Raw genomic sequence first — 14,358 nt, 5'->3', positions numbered from 1 at the left:
ATTGGCCGGGGGAGGGGCGGGGCACGTCAGGGCCCACCCCCACGCTTCCGGCCGGCTGTGGTCGCCAGGCGGCGCTGTGGGGCTTCCCCTGAGGGGATCCGGGTGGGCGATGGAGCCTGTTGGCGGTTGGTGATGCGGAAGCTACTTCTCTGGCTCCCGCAGAGGTCCGAGCTTTGGCAGTGCCCTATCGAGCGCTCGACTACCCTGCCTGCACGTGTGCTGGCTCCGAGCTTCACCTTCCGGTTGATACCCGCCGCTCTGCCGGCGTTGTTGTTCGAATCTGGGCTCTGGCCGGGCCGAGAGCCGGCGCGAGCTGCTTGTGGCTTCTCGAAGGTGGCAGCGTGGTCCTCCAGGAAGGAGATCCCCCCCCCCACACACACACTCCCCCCTACACACACACGCCTTGGTTAACATTGATGCGCTTTGTTGTTATTTAGTCCCGAGGGGCGTGCCCACGCTGGACCTGCATGTCCTGACCCGCACTTCGTGAAGAAGCCATGCACACCTCGACGCCTGTAAAAAAAATACCTGGAAAAGCCGGGTGTGAGGGCACGCGCCTTTAAAACCGAGCACTCGGGAGGCAGAATCAGGTGTATTGCCATGAGTTCAAGACTTGCCGTCGTCTACCTGCCCACCCAGACTAGCGAGATCTCGTCACAAATTTTTTAAAAAAGAAAAGAAATAAAAGGCAAAGTTAGCTGGGTGGTTATGGCACATCCCGTAATCCCAGCACAGCAGAGTTGGAGGCTAGTCTGTTCTACAGCCAAGGTTACACAGAGAAACCCTGTCTCTAAAAACAAACAAAAGGGCACGGTTCGGTGGGTGCCACTTAAATATGTCAGATGGTGGAATAAAGTGTGGGTCCTCTGTGTCCGGATCTTACTCAGTGTTATCAGTGTGGGCGTGCTTGCCAGTCACCACTTATCCCTCTGTCACACCGAGCCTGCTAAGATTAGGAAATTAACTCCTGCAAAATTTCATGGGCGAAATTTTAGGTGTCACGGGCCAATCCCTCTTTCACTCTAACTTCACGCTGGCCAGGAATAAGGAATTCCTGTTCTGAAAGCTTCAGGACCAAGGAACAGCTGGGGTTACAGCAATAGTGCCAGAATAATCCTCACAGCCTTGGCCTCTGACATTGTTGGTTGTGCAATTTTTTAGAACTTTTTTTTTTTACATGTATGAGTGTTTTTTTACATATGGGCATCACGTGCCTGCCTGGTGCCCAGGAAGGCTGGGAAAGGGATTAGATCCCCTGAAACTAGAGTTGTGAGCCACCATGTGGATGCTGAGAACAGAACTTAGTTCCTCTACAGAGCAGCAAGTGGTCTTAAACTCTGAGCCATCTCTTCAGCACTAAAGAATCAGGGTTTTCTTGTGTAGCATTGGTGCCTGTCCTGGAACTAGCTCTTGTAGACCAGGCTGGCCTCAAACTCACAGAGATCCGCCTGCCTCTGCCTCCCCAGGGCTATGACTAAAGGCATGTGCCACCGCATCCCCTGGACCAGGGTCCTCATTACTTAAAATGCAATTTTGGGGGACATGTAGCCCAGGTTACCCACAATCCGAATATGCGGCCAAAGATGACCTTGAACTGTTCCTTCAGCCTCCACCTCCCAAGTACTAATATCATAGCAGTGTGCCACCATGCCCAGTTTACTTGCTATTTGTGAGTGCTTGATAAGCATTCTACCAAACTATATTCCCAGCCTTAGAAGCATTTACTCTAGAAAAAAATTCAAACTATATAGCAATTTAAAATGTTTCCCACTAGGTCCAAATACTAAACCAACGGTCTTTCTTCACTTTGCGTCCAAGTCTTTCCCTTTGAAGAAGGTGCTCATTCCTGAACACTTTTAATGCTTAGTGAGAACATAAACGCAACTTCACAGGACCTGCTTTTCTGTTTTAATAGCTCTGTTCTGGAGTTCATTTTAAAGACTAATAATCCTTTTCAAAGCAGTCTTGGGTTTCCTGAAAAATTGAGTCTATAATCTGCATAGGGGACTCCAACAATTTCCTCAGTTGTAGACATTTTGCATTCCTATGGCAACTTTGTTACAGTTAACGAAACAACACTGATACATTATTAACTAAAATCCATAGTTTACAAGAGTCCCGCTCTTGCTGCAGTCTCAGATTTCTGACAAATACATACTAAGTATTCCCGTTACAGCATCCTGAAGAATATTCACTGCCTTAAATGCCTCTGGTCTACTACAGTATGGGAAACCCCCTCCCCCCCCACACACATATACTTTTGAAACCAATAAACATTTTAGAATCTCTGTAGTTTTGTTATTTTCCGGAATGTCATATAGTCGGGGTTTACAGTGTACAGTCTTTTCAGACTGGCTTCCCTTATTGTTATGCACTTCAGGTTCTTCCATGTCCTATTATGACTTGGTAGTTGATTTATTTTTTTATTTGAAAAGGATTCCACTGTGTAATTAACCAGTTTATCCATTTGCCTGTTGGAGGACATCTTAGCTGCTTCCATGTTTAGGCAAATACGGATAGAACTGATACAACCATTGTGTATAGAATATTCTGTAGACATAGTTTCCAACTCATTTGAATAAATATTGACCATGTATTAAGAGTAAAGAAATTTCTTGAGGAACAGCCAAGATGTCTTCCAAAGTGGCCACATACACGCACAGGTTTTGCTTTCTCATCAGCATTGACAGTTTCCTTTGCTTCGAAACCTCACCAGCATGCTGTATGGTTGGAATTGTAGGTTTGGGCTATTCTAGTAGAGGAGTGAAATTATCTTCTTTTAATGTATGATTCCTAATAATGTTTATGTTGAGCATGTTTACATATCTGTTTGGTACCTGAATACCTTCTCTGACTAGGTGTCAGTTCAGATGTTTGCATCCTTGTCCTGCCTCTACCTCCCAAGGGTTGGGATTATAGGATGTGGCATTCAATATATCCATTTTTCTGTGCTGGGTATGAAATCCAGGGCTTCATTCATGTTAGGCAATCATTCTGCCAGCTGAGTACTTAAGCAGGTTTTTGTGTGTGTGTTTTCAAGACAGGGTTTCTCTGTGTAACAGCCCTAGATGTCCTGGAACTCGCTGTGTAGATCAGGCTGGCCTCCAACTCACAGAGAGATCCGTCTGTCTCTGCCTCCCGACTGCTGGGATTAAGGGCGAGCACCACCACCTCCTGACCCCCTAATTTGTCTTATTGAAACATACAGCCTTTAACTCAGGATCCTTCTGCCCAGTCTCTGAGTGCTGAGTGCTGTTGTTTTATTTGCGATCTGGCCTCACAATGCAGCCCTAGAACTTGCTATGTAGATCAAGCTGACCTCAAACTCGCATAAATTGTGCCTGCCTCCTGCACATATACTTTTCCTGGTTTTAATCTTTTCTATAAAAAAACACTACTGGGGCAAAGTAAATGAAAAAATTTCAAAAAAGAAAATGGAAAATTTTCAGTTCTGGCCAAGACTGCAATTAAATCCATTTCCTTCCATCAACTTCTGTCCCTCGGTTTTTGACACGGTCCCAGTACACTAAAACAGCAAACATTTCTGAGTGCTTTGATCATGCTGCAGCACATCTTGGAAGTCGATGCCTGTCGCTTTACTCATTCCAGAGCAGAAAGCATAAGATGGCTTTGTTTGTTTGTTTGTTTTTCGAGACAGGGTTTCTCTGTAGCTTTGGAGCCTGTCCTGGAGACGAGGCTGCTCTCGAACTCACAGAGCTCCACCTGCCTCTGCTTTCTAAGTGCTGGCATTAAAGGCGTGGACCACCACCGCCCCGCTAAAATGGCTCTTTTCTTGTGAAAACTTTTAGAACCCTGCAGTTGCGAGCTCAGAGACATGAAAATCTGATCCCACTACTGTGCTAGGATTTCCACGTGAGCGGAGCCTGCACAATCCTAACCCGAAAGATTGGCCCTTCCAGGGCGCTGCAAACGGAAGTTCTGCGAGTGGGAGGTCACCAGGCGGCTGGGACCCGGGCCACGGGCTACGCAACGTCCGGAACCGGAATCGGTTCTCCCCATGCTACACGAACTCGGCTTCCAGCCGGAAGAGGCGGTGCGCGGCAGTACCTGCGCGCTCCCGCCGTCTGCTGCAGCTAACATTGGCGGGAACTTGACAGGTTGGCGGGAACTGAGCGGGATGGCGATGGCTTCGCGTCGGGGGGCGCTCATCGTGCTGGAGGGCGTGGACCGTGCTGGCAAGACCACGCAGGGCCACCGGCTGGTGACCGCGCTGTGCGCCTCGGGCCACAGAGCCGAGCTGCTGCGTTTCCCCGGTGCGTGGACAGGCCAGTGGGCGGGCCGGTGGGCGGGACTTGAGAGTATCTGTCTCTTGGGATTTAGTTTTTGTAATTTTAAAAAGTTTCAGGACATTTATTTATTATTGTGCAATGGGTGTGCTGGCAAGTTTTAGGTCACCTTGACACAAGGTAGAGTCTTTGGGAAGAGGGACTTTCAATTGAGAGAATTGCCCCCACCAGCTTATCCTGCCTGCTAGCCGGTGAGACATTGATGGTTATTGATGGAGTGCCCAGCTCACTGTGGGGAGTGTCACTTTTGGGCTGGTGGAGACGGTTTAGTTGATAAAATGCACATTGAAATGAGGACCCGAGTCCAGTCTTCTAGGTAAAAAGCCGGTACAGTTGCTTATAATCCCAGTGCTGGAGAGGTGACGACAGGCTTGATCTCCTTCCGGTGGCTAGCCAAAACTGAGCTTCATCAGGTCCCAGTGGAAGATCCTCTCAGCAGACAGATGGTGGATTACTTCTGAAAAAGGAACCTGAGGTCAATCTACCTCTGACCTTCACCCCTGCGCATTGGAACACCAACCCCTAACCCTACAAATTAAGTAGATAGGGAATTGGAAAAATGCTTAATTGGATATTCTTTTTGTTGTTGTTGTTTTTCGAGACAGGGTTTCTCTGTAGCTTTTGGGCCTGTCCTGGAACTAGCTCTTGTAGATCAGGCTGGTCTCGAATTTACAGAGATCCGCCTGCCTCTGCCTCCCGAGTGCTGGGCTTAAAAGCATGGGCCATCAAAAAGCGTGCACCATCAACCCCTGGCTTTTTTTTTTTTTTTTTGATATTCTAATCTTTAAGCTAACCAGTCAAAAGTCTTAGGGGTTCTTTTGAAATCAAGGATTACAGGGTTTCTTACACAGTAATGCGTTCTCTCAGGGAAACTCCTCTGGCTTCTTCAGAGATGGTTCAAACCTGCCTAGAGGATTGATAACGTTTAGGGTTAGATATGAGTACATTAGACATGAGTACAGGTCATAAACTTAGGTGCGAACTATCATGAAATTTAGGTGAGAAGTCTCTCTTAAGTAGTCTTTGCCATTTTCTCCTTCTAGAAAGATCAACAGAAATCGGCAAGCTCCTGAATTCCTACTTAGAAAAGAAAACAGAACTGGAAGATCACTCAGTGCACCTGCTTTTTTCTGCGAACCGCTGGGAACAAGTGTAAACACCGACTCACTGCTCCCCCTTGTAACTTGCAGACTTGTGTGGCGTGTGTGGGAATGCATGTGCGGCTTCATTAATATGGTTTTGTTTTGTTTTGTTTTGTTTTTTGGTTTGGAACTCACAGAGATCTTCTTGCCTCTGCCTCTTGCCTGGCTATATATACACGCATTTTTGTGTAGTATAAATGCCTACATGTATGCTTGTACACCTCAAGCATACCTGCAGCCCATGGAGGCTAGATCCCTGTAACTAGAGTTGCAGGCAGTTGTCAGCTACCTTGTGGGTACGGGAGACTCTGCAAGAGCAGTAAGCGTTTAACTGCTGTGCCACTTCTTCAGCCCTGATCGCTAAGATTTCCTTTTTTTTTAGGTTTTTCAAGACAGGGTTTCTCTGTATAACAGCCCTCATTATCCTGGAACTTGCCTTGTAGCCCAGGCTGCCCTTGTTCCCAGCAGAGAAAAGGTTTCATACTAAACCTTGAGCTCACTAATTTTGGGTTCTGGAAATCCAAATTCAAGTCTTCATGATTACACAGCAAACAATTTATCCACAGAGCCATCTCCCCAGCCCCCAACTTTTTTTCTTTTGGAGATAGTGGTTCCCTCTGTAGCCCAGGGTGTACTCTAGTTAAAGGCAAGCCTCCTGCCTCCGCCTTCGAAGTGCCATTTTCTTTGTTGCATTTTAAAGACACATATTTAGCTTGTCAGTCAGTTGTATTCTGGAGCTTGTATTTTCACTTGTTGAATAGTCTTTTACACAGCATAGCTTCTTAATTTTACTGAGACTGGCGTATCAGTCCTTGCATGGGTTTAGTCTTTGGTGTTGTCAAATCCAAGGGCATCCAGGTTTTCCTCTCTTGGTATTTCAAGACAGGATTTCTCAGTGTGTCCCAGGCAGTCCTGGAACTTGTTCTGTAGACCAGGCTGGCTTCGAACTCACAGAGGTCTATCTGCCTCTCCCCTCTCAAGTGCTAGAGGATCAAAGGTTTATGTCACCACCAACTAGCTCTCTTGGTTTGTTTTGTTTGGTTTGGTTTTCAAGATAGGGTTTTTCTGTGTAATCCTGGATGTCCTAGAACTAGCTCTAGGCTGGCCTGAAGTCACAGAAATCTGCCTGCCTCTGCCTGCCAAATGCTGGGATTAAAGGCATGAATCACTACCACTTGGCTCGATTTTTTTTTCTTTTATATGTTCACACTACTAACTCTAGCTCCATACATTAAAAAAAAAAAAAAAAAAAAAAACAACAACAACTCTGGGTCAGGCTAGATAGCCAGCACTTAAGAGCACTGGCTGCTCTTCCAGAAGTCCCAAGTTCAGTTCCAAGCGGCCACATGGTGGCTCACAACCATTTATAGTGGGATCTGATGCCCTCTTCTGGCATAAAGTCACACATGCGGATAGAGCACTCATAAACATAAAATAAATAAATCTTCAAACAAACAAAAACTTTTAAAGGTCCTGCCTGATGTTTATGTAGTCTAGTTTGGCTTGGAACTTGGGATTCTCTGCTTTAGCCTCACAGGTTTTGGGATTACAGGTTTGTGCCATCATGCCCTGAAGATCAAGAGGTAGAGGCCAGCCTGGGCTACATAGTGAGACCGATTTCAGCCTTCTTCCCCCACACTCCAAAACTGAATGCCTCCCAAGAGATGAGTCTGACTTGGCTTTTATGGCTTCAGCATTGCTTTTTGCTCATCCTTACACATCTAAGGTTTGGCACACTGGCAGTGATGGTGAGCCCGTGGTGTTTGGTGGCAAACATCCTTGATCTCTTGTCTGTCCTTATACTCACAGTTCAGATTTGGGCACAAGTATCAGCCTCACCTGGCTCCTCATGCCCTCTGCCGTCCTTTGCTCTTTGCTTGTTCCCCTTCCCCATGGCAGGGCAGGAAGGAAATCTCCACCGGCATCATCTAGAGAGAGGATCTACAGCTTTGCAAATAACTCTATAGATCATTGTGCTGTAAATTCATTGTATGGGATTTCCACGTTGGGATAGTTTGGGAAACCGGTTCCAGTGCTCAAGAGCATTCTGTTTTTCAGGCCATTAATTAAGGCGAAGCTGAACCAGGGTGTGACCCTTGTTTTGGATAGATACGCCTTTTCTGGGGTCGCCTTCACTAGCGCCAAGGAGGTGAGTACTGTCTGGCTTCTTTCTCGGGTTGCCAGGTTGGGCCCAGGTCTGCTTTCCTTCCTTTTCAGTGTCGCCGACCACGGTGAGTACGTATTCAAGTTATTCTTAGGAATTTGATGGCTCTGGCATTCCTTTAACTCTCTTGCAAGATTAAATTCGTTTTTATCAATAAAGAAATGTATCTGCGGGATTTTCACATACGGTGTTGTGTTTTCCATTTGAGTAATTGATCTCTATGTAGCTTTTGCTAGCCTGGAACTCACTGTGTAGACCACACTCACCCTGAAGCATAGAGGTCTACCTGCCTCTGCCTATGCCTCAAGTGCTGGGATTAAAGTCCTGGCCCCCCACTACATCTGACAGTGCTTTTTAGTTTTTAAACCTCAGCTGTTTGGCAACAGAAAACCTCTCGGTAGGATCATCAGCTTCAGGGACTCTCACATCCTCTGCTTGGTATCAGATGGCTTTGTGGATTCTTAATAAAAATTTACATCTAAGATATAACTGTGTGTTTGTGCGTGCACGCGCATGTGTATGTTGGTTGGGGGTTGTTCATTTGAAACAAGGTCTCACTGTATAGCCATGGCTAGTCTGGAATTCACTATGTAGACCTGACTGACCTCAAGTTTACAGAGATCCACTTGTCTCTGCCTCCCTAGTGCTGGGATTGAGTTTTTAAAATTGTGTGTGTGTGTGTTTTGTCTATAAGTATGTCTGCTGCTGCCCGTGGAGTTCAGAAGAGGGTACCAGATCCCCTGGAACTGACATTACAAACCATTGTGAGCTGCCATGTGGTTGCTGGGAATTGAACCCAAGTCCTCTGGACGCCAGTGCTCTTCACTCCTGGGCCATCTCTCTAGCACCTGGGGTTGCTATTTTTGAGTCAGGGTCTCTTGTAGTCCACACTAAGGGGAAGTCACTCAGTAGATCGTGTTGGCCTCAGACATGTAATCCTTTCGTCTCAGCCTTCTGAGCACTGGGATTCCAGGAGAGAGGCACCACCACTTGTATCCAAGAACGTTAGTGTAAGAACAATCTTCCCTCAACACAGACATCAGTCACTAAACAAGCGATGTTCGTGTTTCCCAGCTCTCAAGAGCTGGCTGGTTGCCTTGCATTTTTATTCTATTAAACCAGAATCTGACCAAGGTCCATGCATTGAGGTGCCTCTTACATCTCTTATTTATTTGTTACTATTGTGTGTAAAGATACCACGGCAAGCATGTAAAGGTCAGAGGCCCACTTTGGAGAATTACTTCCCTCCTTACACTGAGTTTTGGGAATTTATCTCAGGTATCAGACTGTGTGGTAAGTATCTTATATAAGCTGAACCATCTCAGTGGCCCAAGGGGCGGATTGTTTGTTTGTTTCTGCTGGGCCTTGGACCTGGGGCCTCACACATGGTAGCCACTGCTCTCCAGTCCCTTAAGTCCTTGATGTGTAAGTTTCCATGTCTCTTTCTGGCATTCACATCTAAAGTATTCTGAGTCCTAAGAGTATAACTCTGAGTCTTTTTGTTTTTTAAAGATGTATTCATTTTACTTTTCTGTGTATGAGTGTTTTGCCTGCATGTGTATACTTGCATCCACAGAGGCCAGGAGGGGGTGTCAGATCCACCGAGACTGGGGTTACAGGGAATTGTTAGCCACCATGTGGGTGCTGGGAACTGAACGTGGGTCCTTTGGGAGAACAGTAAGTCCTCTTACTAGCTGAGCCATCTCTCCATGTAGGAGAGTGTAACTCTGGCAAAGCATGTGCTTGCCCATATCCTCTCCAGTTTTTTGTTAGTGTTTTTGTTGTTGATGTTTTGGTTTTATGACAGTTTCTCAGTGTAGCCTCAACTGTCCTGGAACTCCATAGACCAGACCGACCTTAAACTCAGCCCTGCCTGCTTCAGCCTCCCGTGGCTGGGTTGGACTAAAGGTGTGTACCACCACAGCCTGGCACCTCCCACAAACCTTACTGTTTTTTGAGACAGTCTCAGGCTGACCTTGAACCCACTGTATAGCCAATAACACTGAACTGCTTCTAGCTCTCAAGTGCTGGAATTGCATTTTTTTAAAAATATTTATTTATTTACTTATTATATATACAATATTCTGTCTGCAGACCAGAAGAGGAGACCAGACCTCATTACAGATGGTTGTGAGCCACTATGTGGTTGCTGGGAATTGAACTCAGAACCTTTGGAAGAGCAGGCAATGCTCTTAACCGCTGAGCCATCTCTCCAGCCCCCATTTGTTTTGTTTTGACGTTGAGACAAAGTCTTCCGTAGCTCAGCTTGATTTGGAACTCTGTAGCCGAGGGTGAACTTGAACTGTCTTCTTGCTGCCACTTTTTCCAAGTGCTGTCGCCGCACCTAGCTTCACGTGTTTACCTTGTACTTTGGTGAACTTCTAAGAGTGTTGGGTCCTCTCACAAGAAGCAGATGGTGCCTGACATCTTTACATAATAGCCCTTGGGGATGACAGATTGCCAAGTGACAATAACCTTTTATATTCTGCTGTTTCTTTTACATATATTAAGAGTCCTTCCCTGAAGAAGTATTTTGTATGTATAAGGAAGCTAGGATAGATGATTGGTACACTTTATGGCCCTAAGAGGGGGATCTTTGGGGTTACTTCTTGAGCTTATAGTGTTTCTGGGGAGGCTGGCCTCTGTAAGTCCTACTTTTCTTCTGGAAACATTTTTAGCAAGGTGATGAAATGAGTAAGTGAGAATATGTACACAAGATCTAGTAGGCAGGCAAGCATGCTGTGGGTTTCCATGTACATGAGATCTAGTAGGCATACAAGCATGCAGTGGGTTTCCATGTACATGAGATCTAACATGAGATCTAGTAGGCAGACAAGCATGCGGTGGGTTCCATGTACATGAGATCTAGTAGGCAGGCAAGCATGCGGTGGGTTTCCATGTACATGAGATCTAGTAGGCAGACAAGCATGCAGTGGGTTTCCATGTACACGAGATCTAGTAGGCATACAAGCATGCGGTGGGTTTCCATGTACATGAGATCTAACATGAGATGTAGTAGGCAGGCAAGCATGCGGTGGGTTCCGTGTACATGAGATGTAGTAGGCAGGCAAGCATGCGGTGGGTTTCCATGTACATGAGATCTAACATGAGATGTAGTAGGCAGGCAAGCATGCGGTGGGTTTCCAGGATTGCTTGTTTCCTTCACTGCTTCTCGGGAGGAATACAAATGAAAGCTTACAGCACAGAGCTCTGCCCTGTCTCTGGAACAAGCACCTTTCCAGCTCAGACTCTAGGTTGACTGTACCACCAAGACATCTACATTTGCCATGCCTTATTCTGAGATGGCCCAGGATGTAATGTGGTTCATAAACCGAGCGCAGAGCACAGAGGTTAAATCTTACCTGCAGCAGCAGGTCCCCCAACCCTACTTTGAAGCAAAAGCTTATACCCCACTCAGTCTACCTTCTCTAACTGTTGGCAGAATTTTTCCCTGGATTGGTGCAAACAACCAGACGTGGGCCTTCCCAAGCCCGACCTGATCCTGTTCCTTCAGTTACAATTGCTGGACGCTGCGGCACGGGGAGAGTTTGGGCTTGAGCGCTATGAGACTGGGACTTTCCAGGAGCAGGTTCTGCTGTGTTTCCAGCAGCTCATGAAAGACGAAAACCTGAACTGGAAGGTGAGTGCTGGCTACAAACAGCCATCGAGGAGCCGGGTGGCCGTCTACCCTCTGCTGACATCAGCACAGCTGGTATAGTTTGGTTACCCACCTGGGAAATCTCAGGGAAGCTGTTCTGGTTCTCTGCCAACAGCTACAGAACCTAGGGCCTCACCTACCACTGGGCTATCCTTCCAGCTCTATGCCAACAGATTCTGATCCTCATACCGATTATACAAAACCCTAAGATTTTCTTTGTCTATTAGGCCAGATGAGTTTGAGAAGCAATCCTAATAAGAATGAGATACCCTATATCTACAAGACTCAAAGATGAGCCCCAGCAAATGTCTGTTATCTTATTCTATACAAGCCTTTAGTCCTGTGACATCACCATTCAGAACATGGTCTTGCAAGCTACATCATACTTTACTTTGCAGCCTCTCACAGGAATGACTCTTCAGTGTACTGTCTATAATTGGATTATACTTACTGTCAGAAGGTGGAGTTTCATGGTGAGATGTATCTTTCCCTTTTACCTCATGCAGTGATTTCTTCCTGGCCTTCCTGTTGGCTCTCAGTCATAGGCACCTTCTTCTTTATAGCTACAACCTGGGCCTTTATCCTGCCCATTTCTTTGAAGCCCTGTAGGCCTATGCATGGCCATTTCCGGAGCACAGAAGTGTCCATACCAGGCTTCCATCTTGTTCCCCGCACGGAAGCCAACATGAGCCCCTTCTCTGCTGCTTGCTCCTACTCTGACCCTAACTGTACCGTCGTTCCACACATCTATTCTGGAATAGTCCTGGTGGGCCTGGCATTGCTCGCACAGGCCATCTTATAACTGTTGCCTACGGTTCCCAAGGCGGCTGGCACTTGAGTAGCATAAGGTCACAGACCAGTTTTGTCTACAAAGGCGCTGTTTCCCTGGCGTTACTTGCCCTTTGTTTATGTTACATGTCCTCAGGATTGCAAAGTTTATCCTAAGTTTCTGCATCGTCTTGCCATATTAGAGCAGATGCTAATACCCTTTTTCCTGGGCGTGCGTTAAGTCAGCCTGGAGAGGCACCCTGGATAGTCTGGGCCAGGGCTGTGTGACTGTAGTGGGGTTGTCACGCTCCCTTCTAGGAAGCGACCCCTGTGGAGTTTTTCTGCGCGTAGCCGTACTTTGAGAAATACCTGGACTCCTTCCATAACCCTTCTGCACACCTGGAAGCTTTTTAAATGTTTGCTGCCAGAGGTCTTAGCCAGAGTTACAGAAACACAGACCCCCTCCAGATGGTGACACTTATTCAGACCCTCTCTCCTGGTTTGCACTTGGATCTACCTGTCCTGTTCGGAACAGAGCAGCTGTTAGGACAGCTTTCATCTCCCAAGAGGACAGGAAGCAAACTAGGTTGTTTTTTTGTTTGTTTTGTTTTGTTTTTGAGACAGGGTCTCTACATAGCCCTGGCTGTCCTGGAAGGAACTATGTAGTCCAGGCTGTCCTTGAATTCAGAGAGATCTGTCTGCCTCTGCCTCCTCAGTGCTGGAACTATAAAGGGTGGGTCACCATGCCTGGCATGGAGCCTGTTCTTACTTATCAACTGGAGGATAGTTGCTCAGCCTGCTTAGGAGCAAGATGAGCAGCCAGTGCATGCTTCCTCCGTGTCTGGGATGCGGTAGGTATGCAAGCTACGGTGTGCCAAGAACACCAGGTGTGTGAAGGGTCCCTGAGATTTAGGTTGGCTCTTGCAGGCCCTGGCTCACTGAGGTCACCACATGCATTGGAAATAGAGAGGTAGTGTCATGTCCCTTTCCTGCGGTCTCCTTGTGACAGGTGGTTGATGCTTCCAGAAGCATTGAGGATGTCCATGAAGAAATCCGTGTCCTGTCTGAGGACGCCATCCGCAGCGCCGCACAGAGTCCGCTGGAGGAGCTCTGGAAATGAATTCGACTTCCACGGCAGAAACTGGTGGAAGACTCACAACACCGTTCAGGGGGAGCTCTTCCTGAAGAGACCTACAAGCCTCTGTCATAACCCGAGAATTTGGTGGTATGGACAAGTTTGCAATATCGTCTCCTGACTCCTTGACCCTAAAGGCGTTAACGTGTTACGGTATTTCCATACTGACCTTTAGTGGTAACTTCGGGCAGTTTTACTGAGATCACTAGAAACATCCATTAGTTGAGAGTTATATTTTTTACAGACACTAATAAAACCTTATCTGAAAATGTACCTCACTGGCTTCCCCTAAGAATTTGTAGAGATGGGTCTGCTTACTACTCATGGGATTTCCACTGTGGGCTTGATCAGTTACCAGGCTCCATGCCCTGATTCTGTGTTCTCAGGTGTGGCCAGGCTTATCAAAAAGCATGATGTTCAACATTCTAGACCCTCTGATAATAACTTTGTGTGTGTGTGCTGCTAAAGCTTCTCACACTATCCCCTCCAAAACAGGATGATTTGACATTTATTTCCTGGTAGAATACAGCCTGTATGTGTAGGGTGTGTCACAGGTGAGGTGAAGCATATTCCCCCTCAGGATCAAAAAGGTATGGGCCAGGTGGATGTCATGGGACGGTACCTTGTGCTGAGAACTACCCTGGTGTGGTGGTACACATTTAATGCCAGCACTCAGGAGGCAGAAGCAGGTGGATCTCTTGAGTTCTAGGCTAGCTACACAGTGAGACACTCAAAAAAAAGAAAAAATGGTTATGGGATTAGCCAGGTGGGTCACCACAGGCCTCTTAACCTGCCCAAGGTCAGGAAATGCAAAGCATCTGTAACTCAGAGAAGAATGTGGAAGCCTCTGGATGCTGGGAAATCAGCCCTACTGCCAGCATGGTCTGCATTTCTGGAGAGCAGTGGGTCGTGTGCTGTGGGCACAGCAGCCCTAAGAAGCCGGCAGAGTGAGCACTAAGCCTCGCCTTGGGCCGCTGTACTTGGGTCAGCAGTTTTACTTGGACTCGGAGCAGGTAGGTGTCATCTAGGATTGTCCCACTGAGACGCCATCAGGCAGAACGCGGTGATCCTTAGTCTACTAGTCCTCCAGGCCAAAGCCAGGTACAGCCTGCCTGGAGGGAACCCAAGGCAAGCCTTGTAAGTGCTTTTCACTGCTTTCATTTTTTAAGCAAAGTTTTGTTTTT

General features: G+C 46.9%; 1 protein-coding gene across 5 annotated transcripts; it reads left to right on the top strand.

Moving 5' to 3' along the window:
- Window positions 1–3,906: 3,906 nt before the first annotated feature.
- Window positions 3,907–13,447, top strand: Dtymk (deoxythymidylate kinase). 5 transcript variants are annotated; one of them, XM_048441967.3, is made up of 5 exons: window positions 4,004–4,118; window positions 5,351–5,459; window positions 7,508–7,598; window positions 11,056–11,253; window positions 13,049–13,447. In XM_048441967.3, the coding sequence occupies exons 1-5, from the start codon at window positions 4,019–4,021 to the stop codon at window positions 13,157–13,159; spliced, it is 609 nt and encodes a 202-aa protein (XP_048297924.1). In that variant the 5' UTR covers window positions 4,004–4,018; the 3' UTR covers window positions 13,160–13,447. The 5 variants fall into 5 exon arrangements, 4 of the variants coding, with proteins under 4 accessions (XP_048297925.2, XP_048297924.1, XP_085552335.2 ...); XM_085696209.2 differs by having other exon boundaries at window positions 4,020–4,274; window positions 13,066–13,447; XM_048441966.3 differs by having other exon boundaries at window positions 4,026–4,274.
- The last annotated feature ends 911 nt before the right edge of the window (window positions 13,448–14,358 follow it).

Source organism: Myodes glareolus, chromosome 1 (genome assembly GCF_982192425.1).
Source record: "Myodes glareolus chromosome 1, mMyoGla1.1, whole genome shotgun sequence".
In the NCBI taxonomy this organism is placed as follows: Eukaryota; Metazoa; Chordata; class Mammalia; order Rodentia; family Cricetidae; genus Myodes; species Myodes glareolus.
This window is presented reverse-complemented; position numbering and strand designations above follow the sequence as displayed.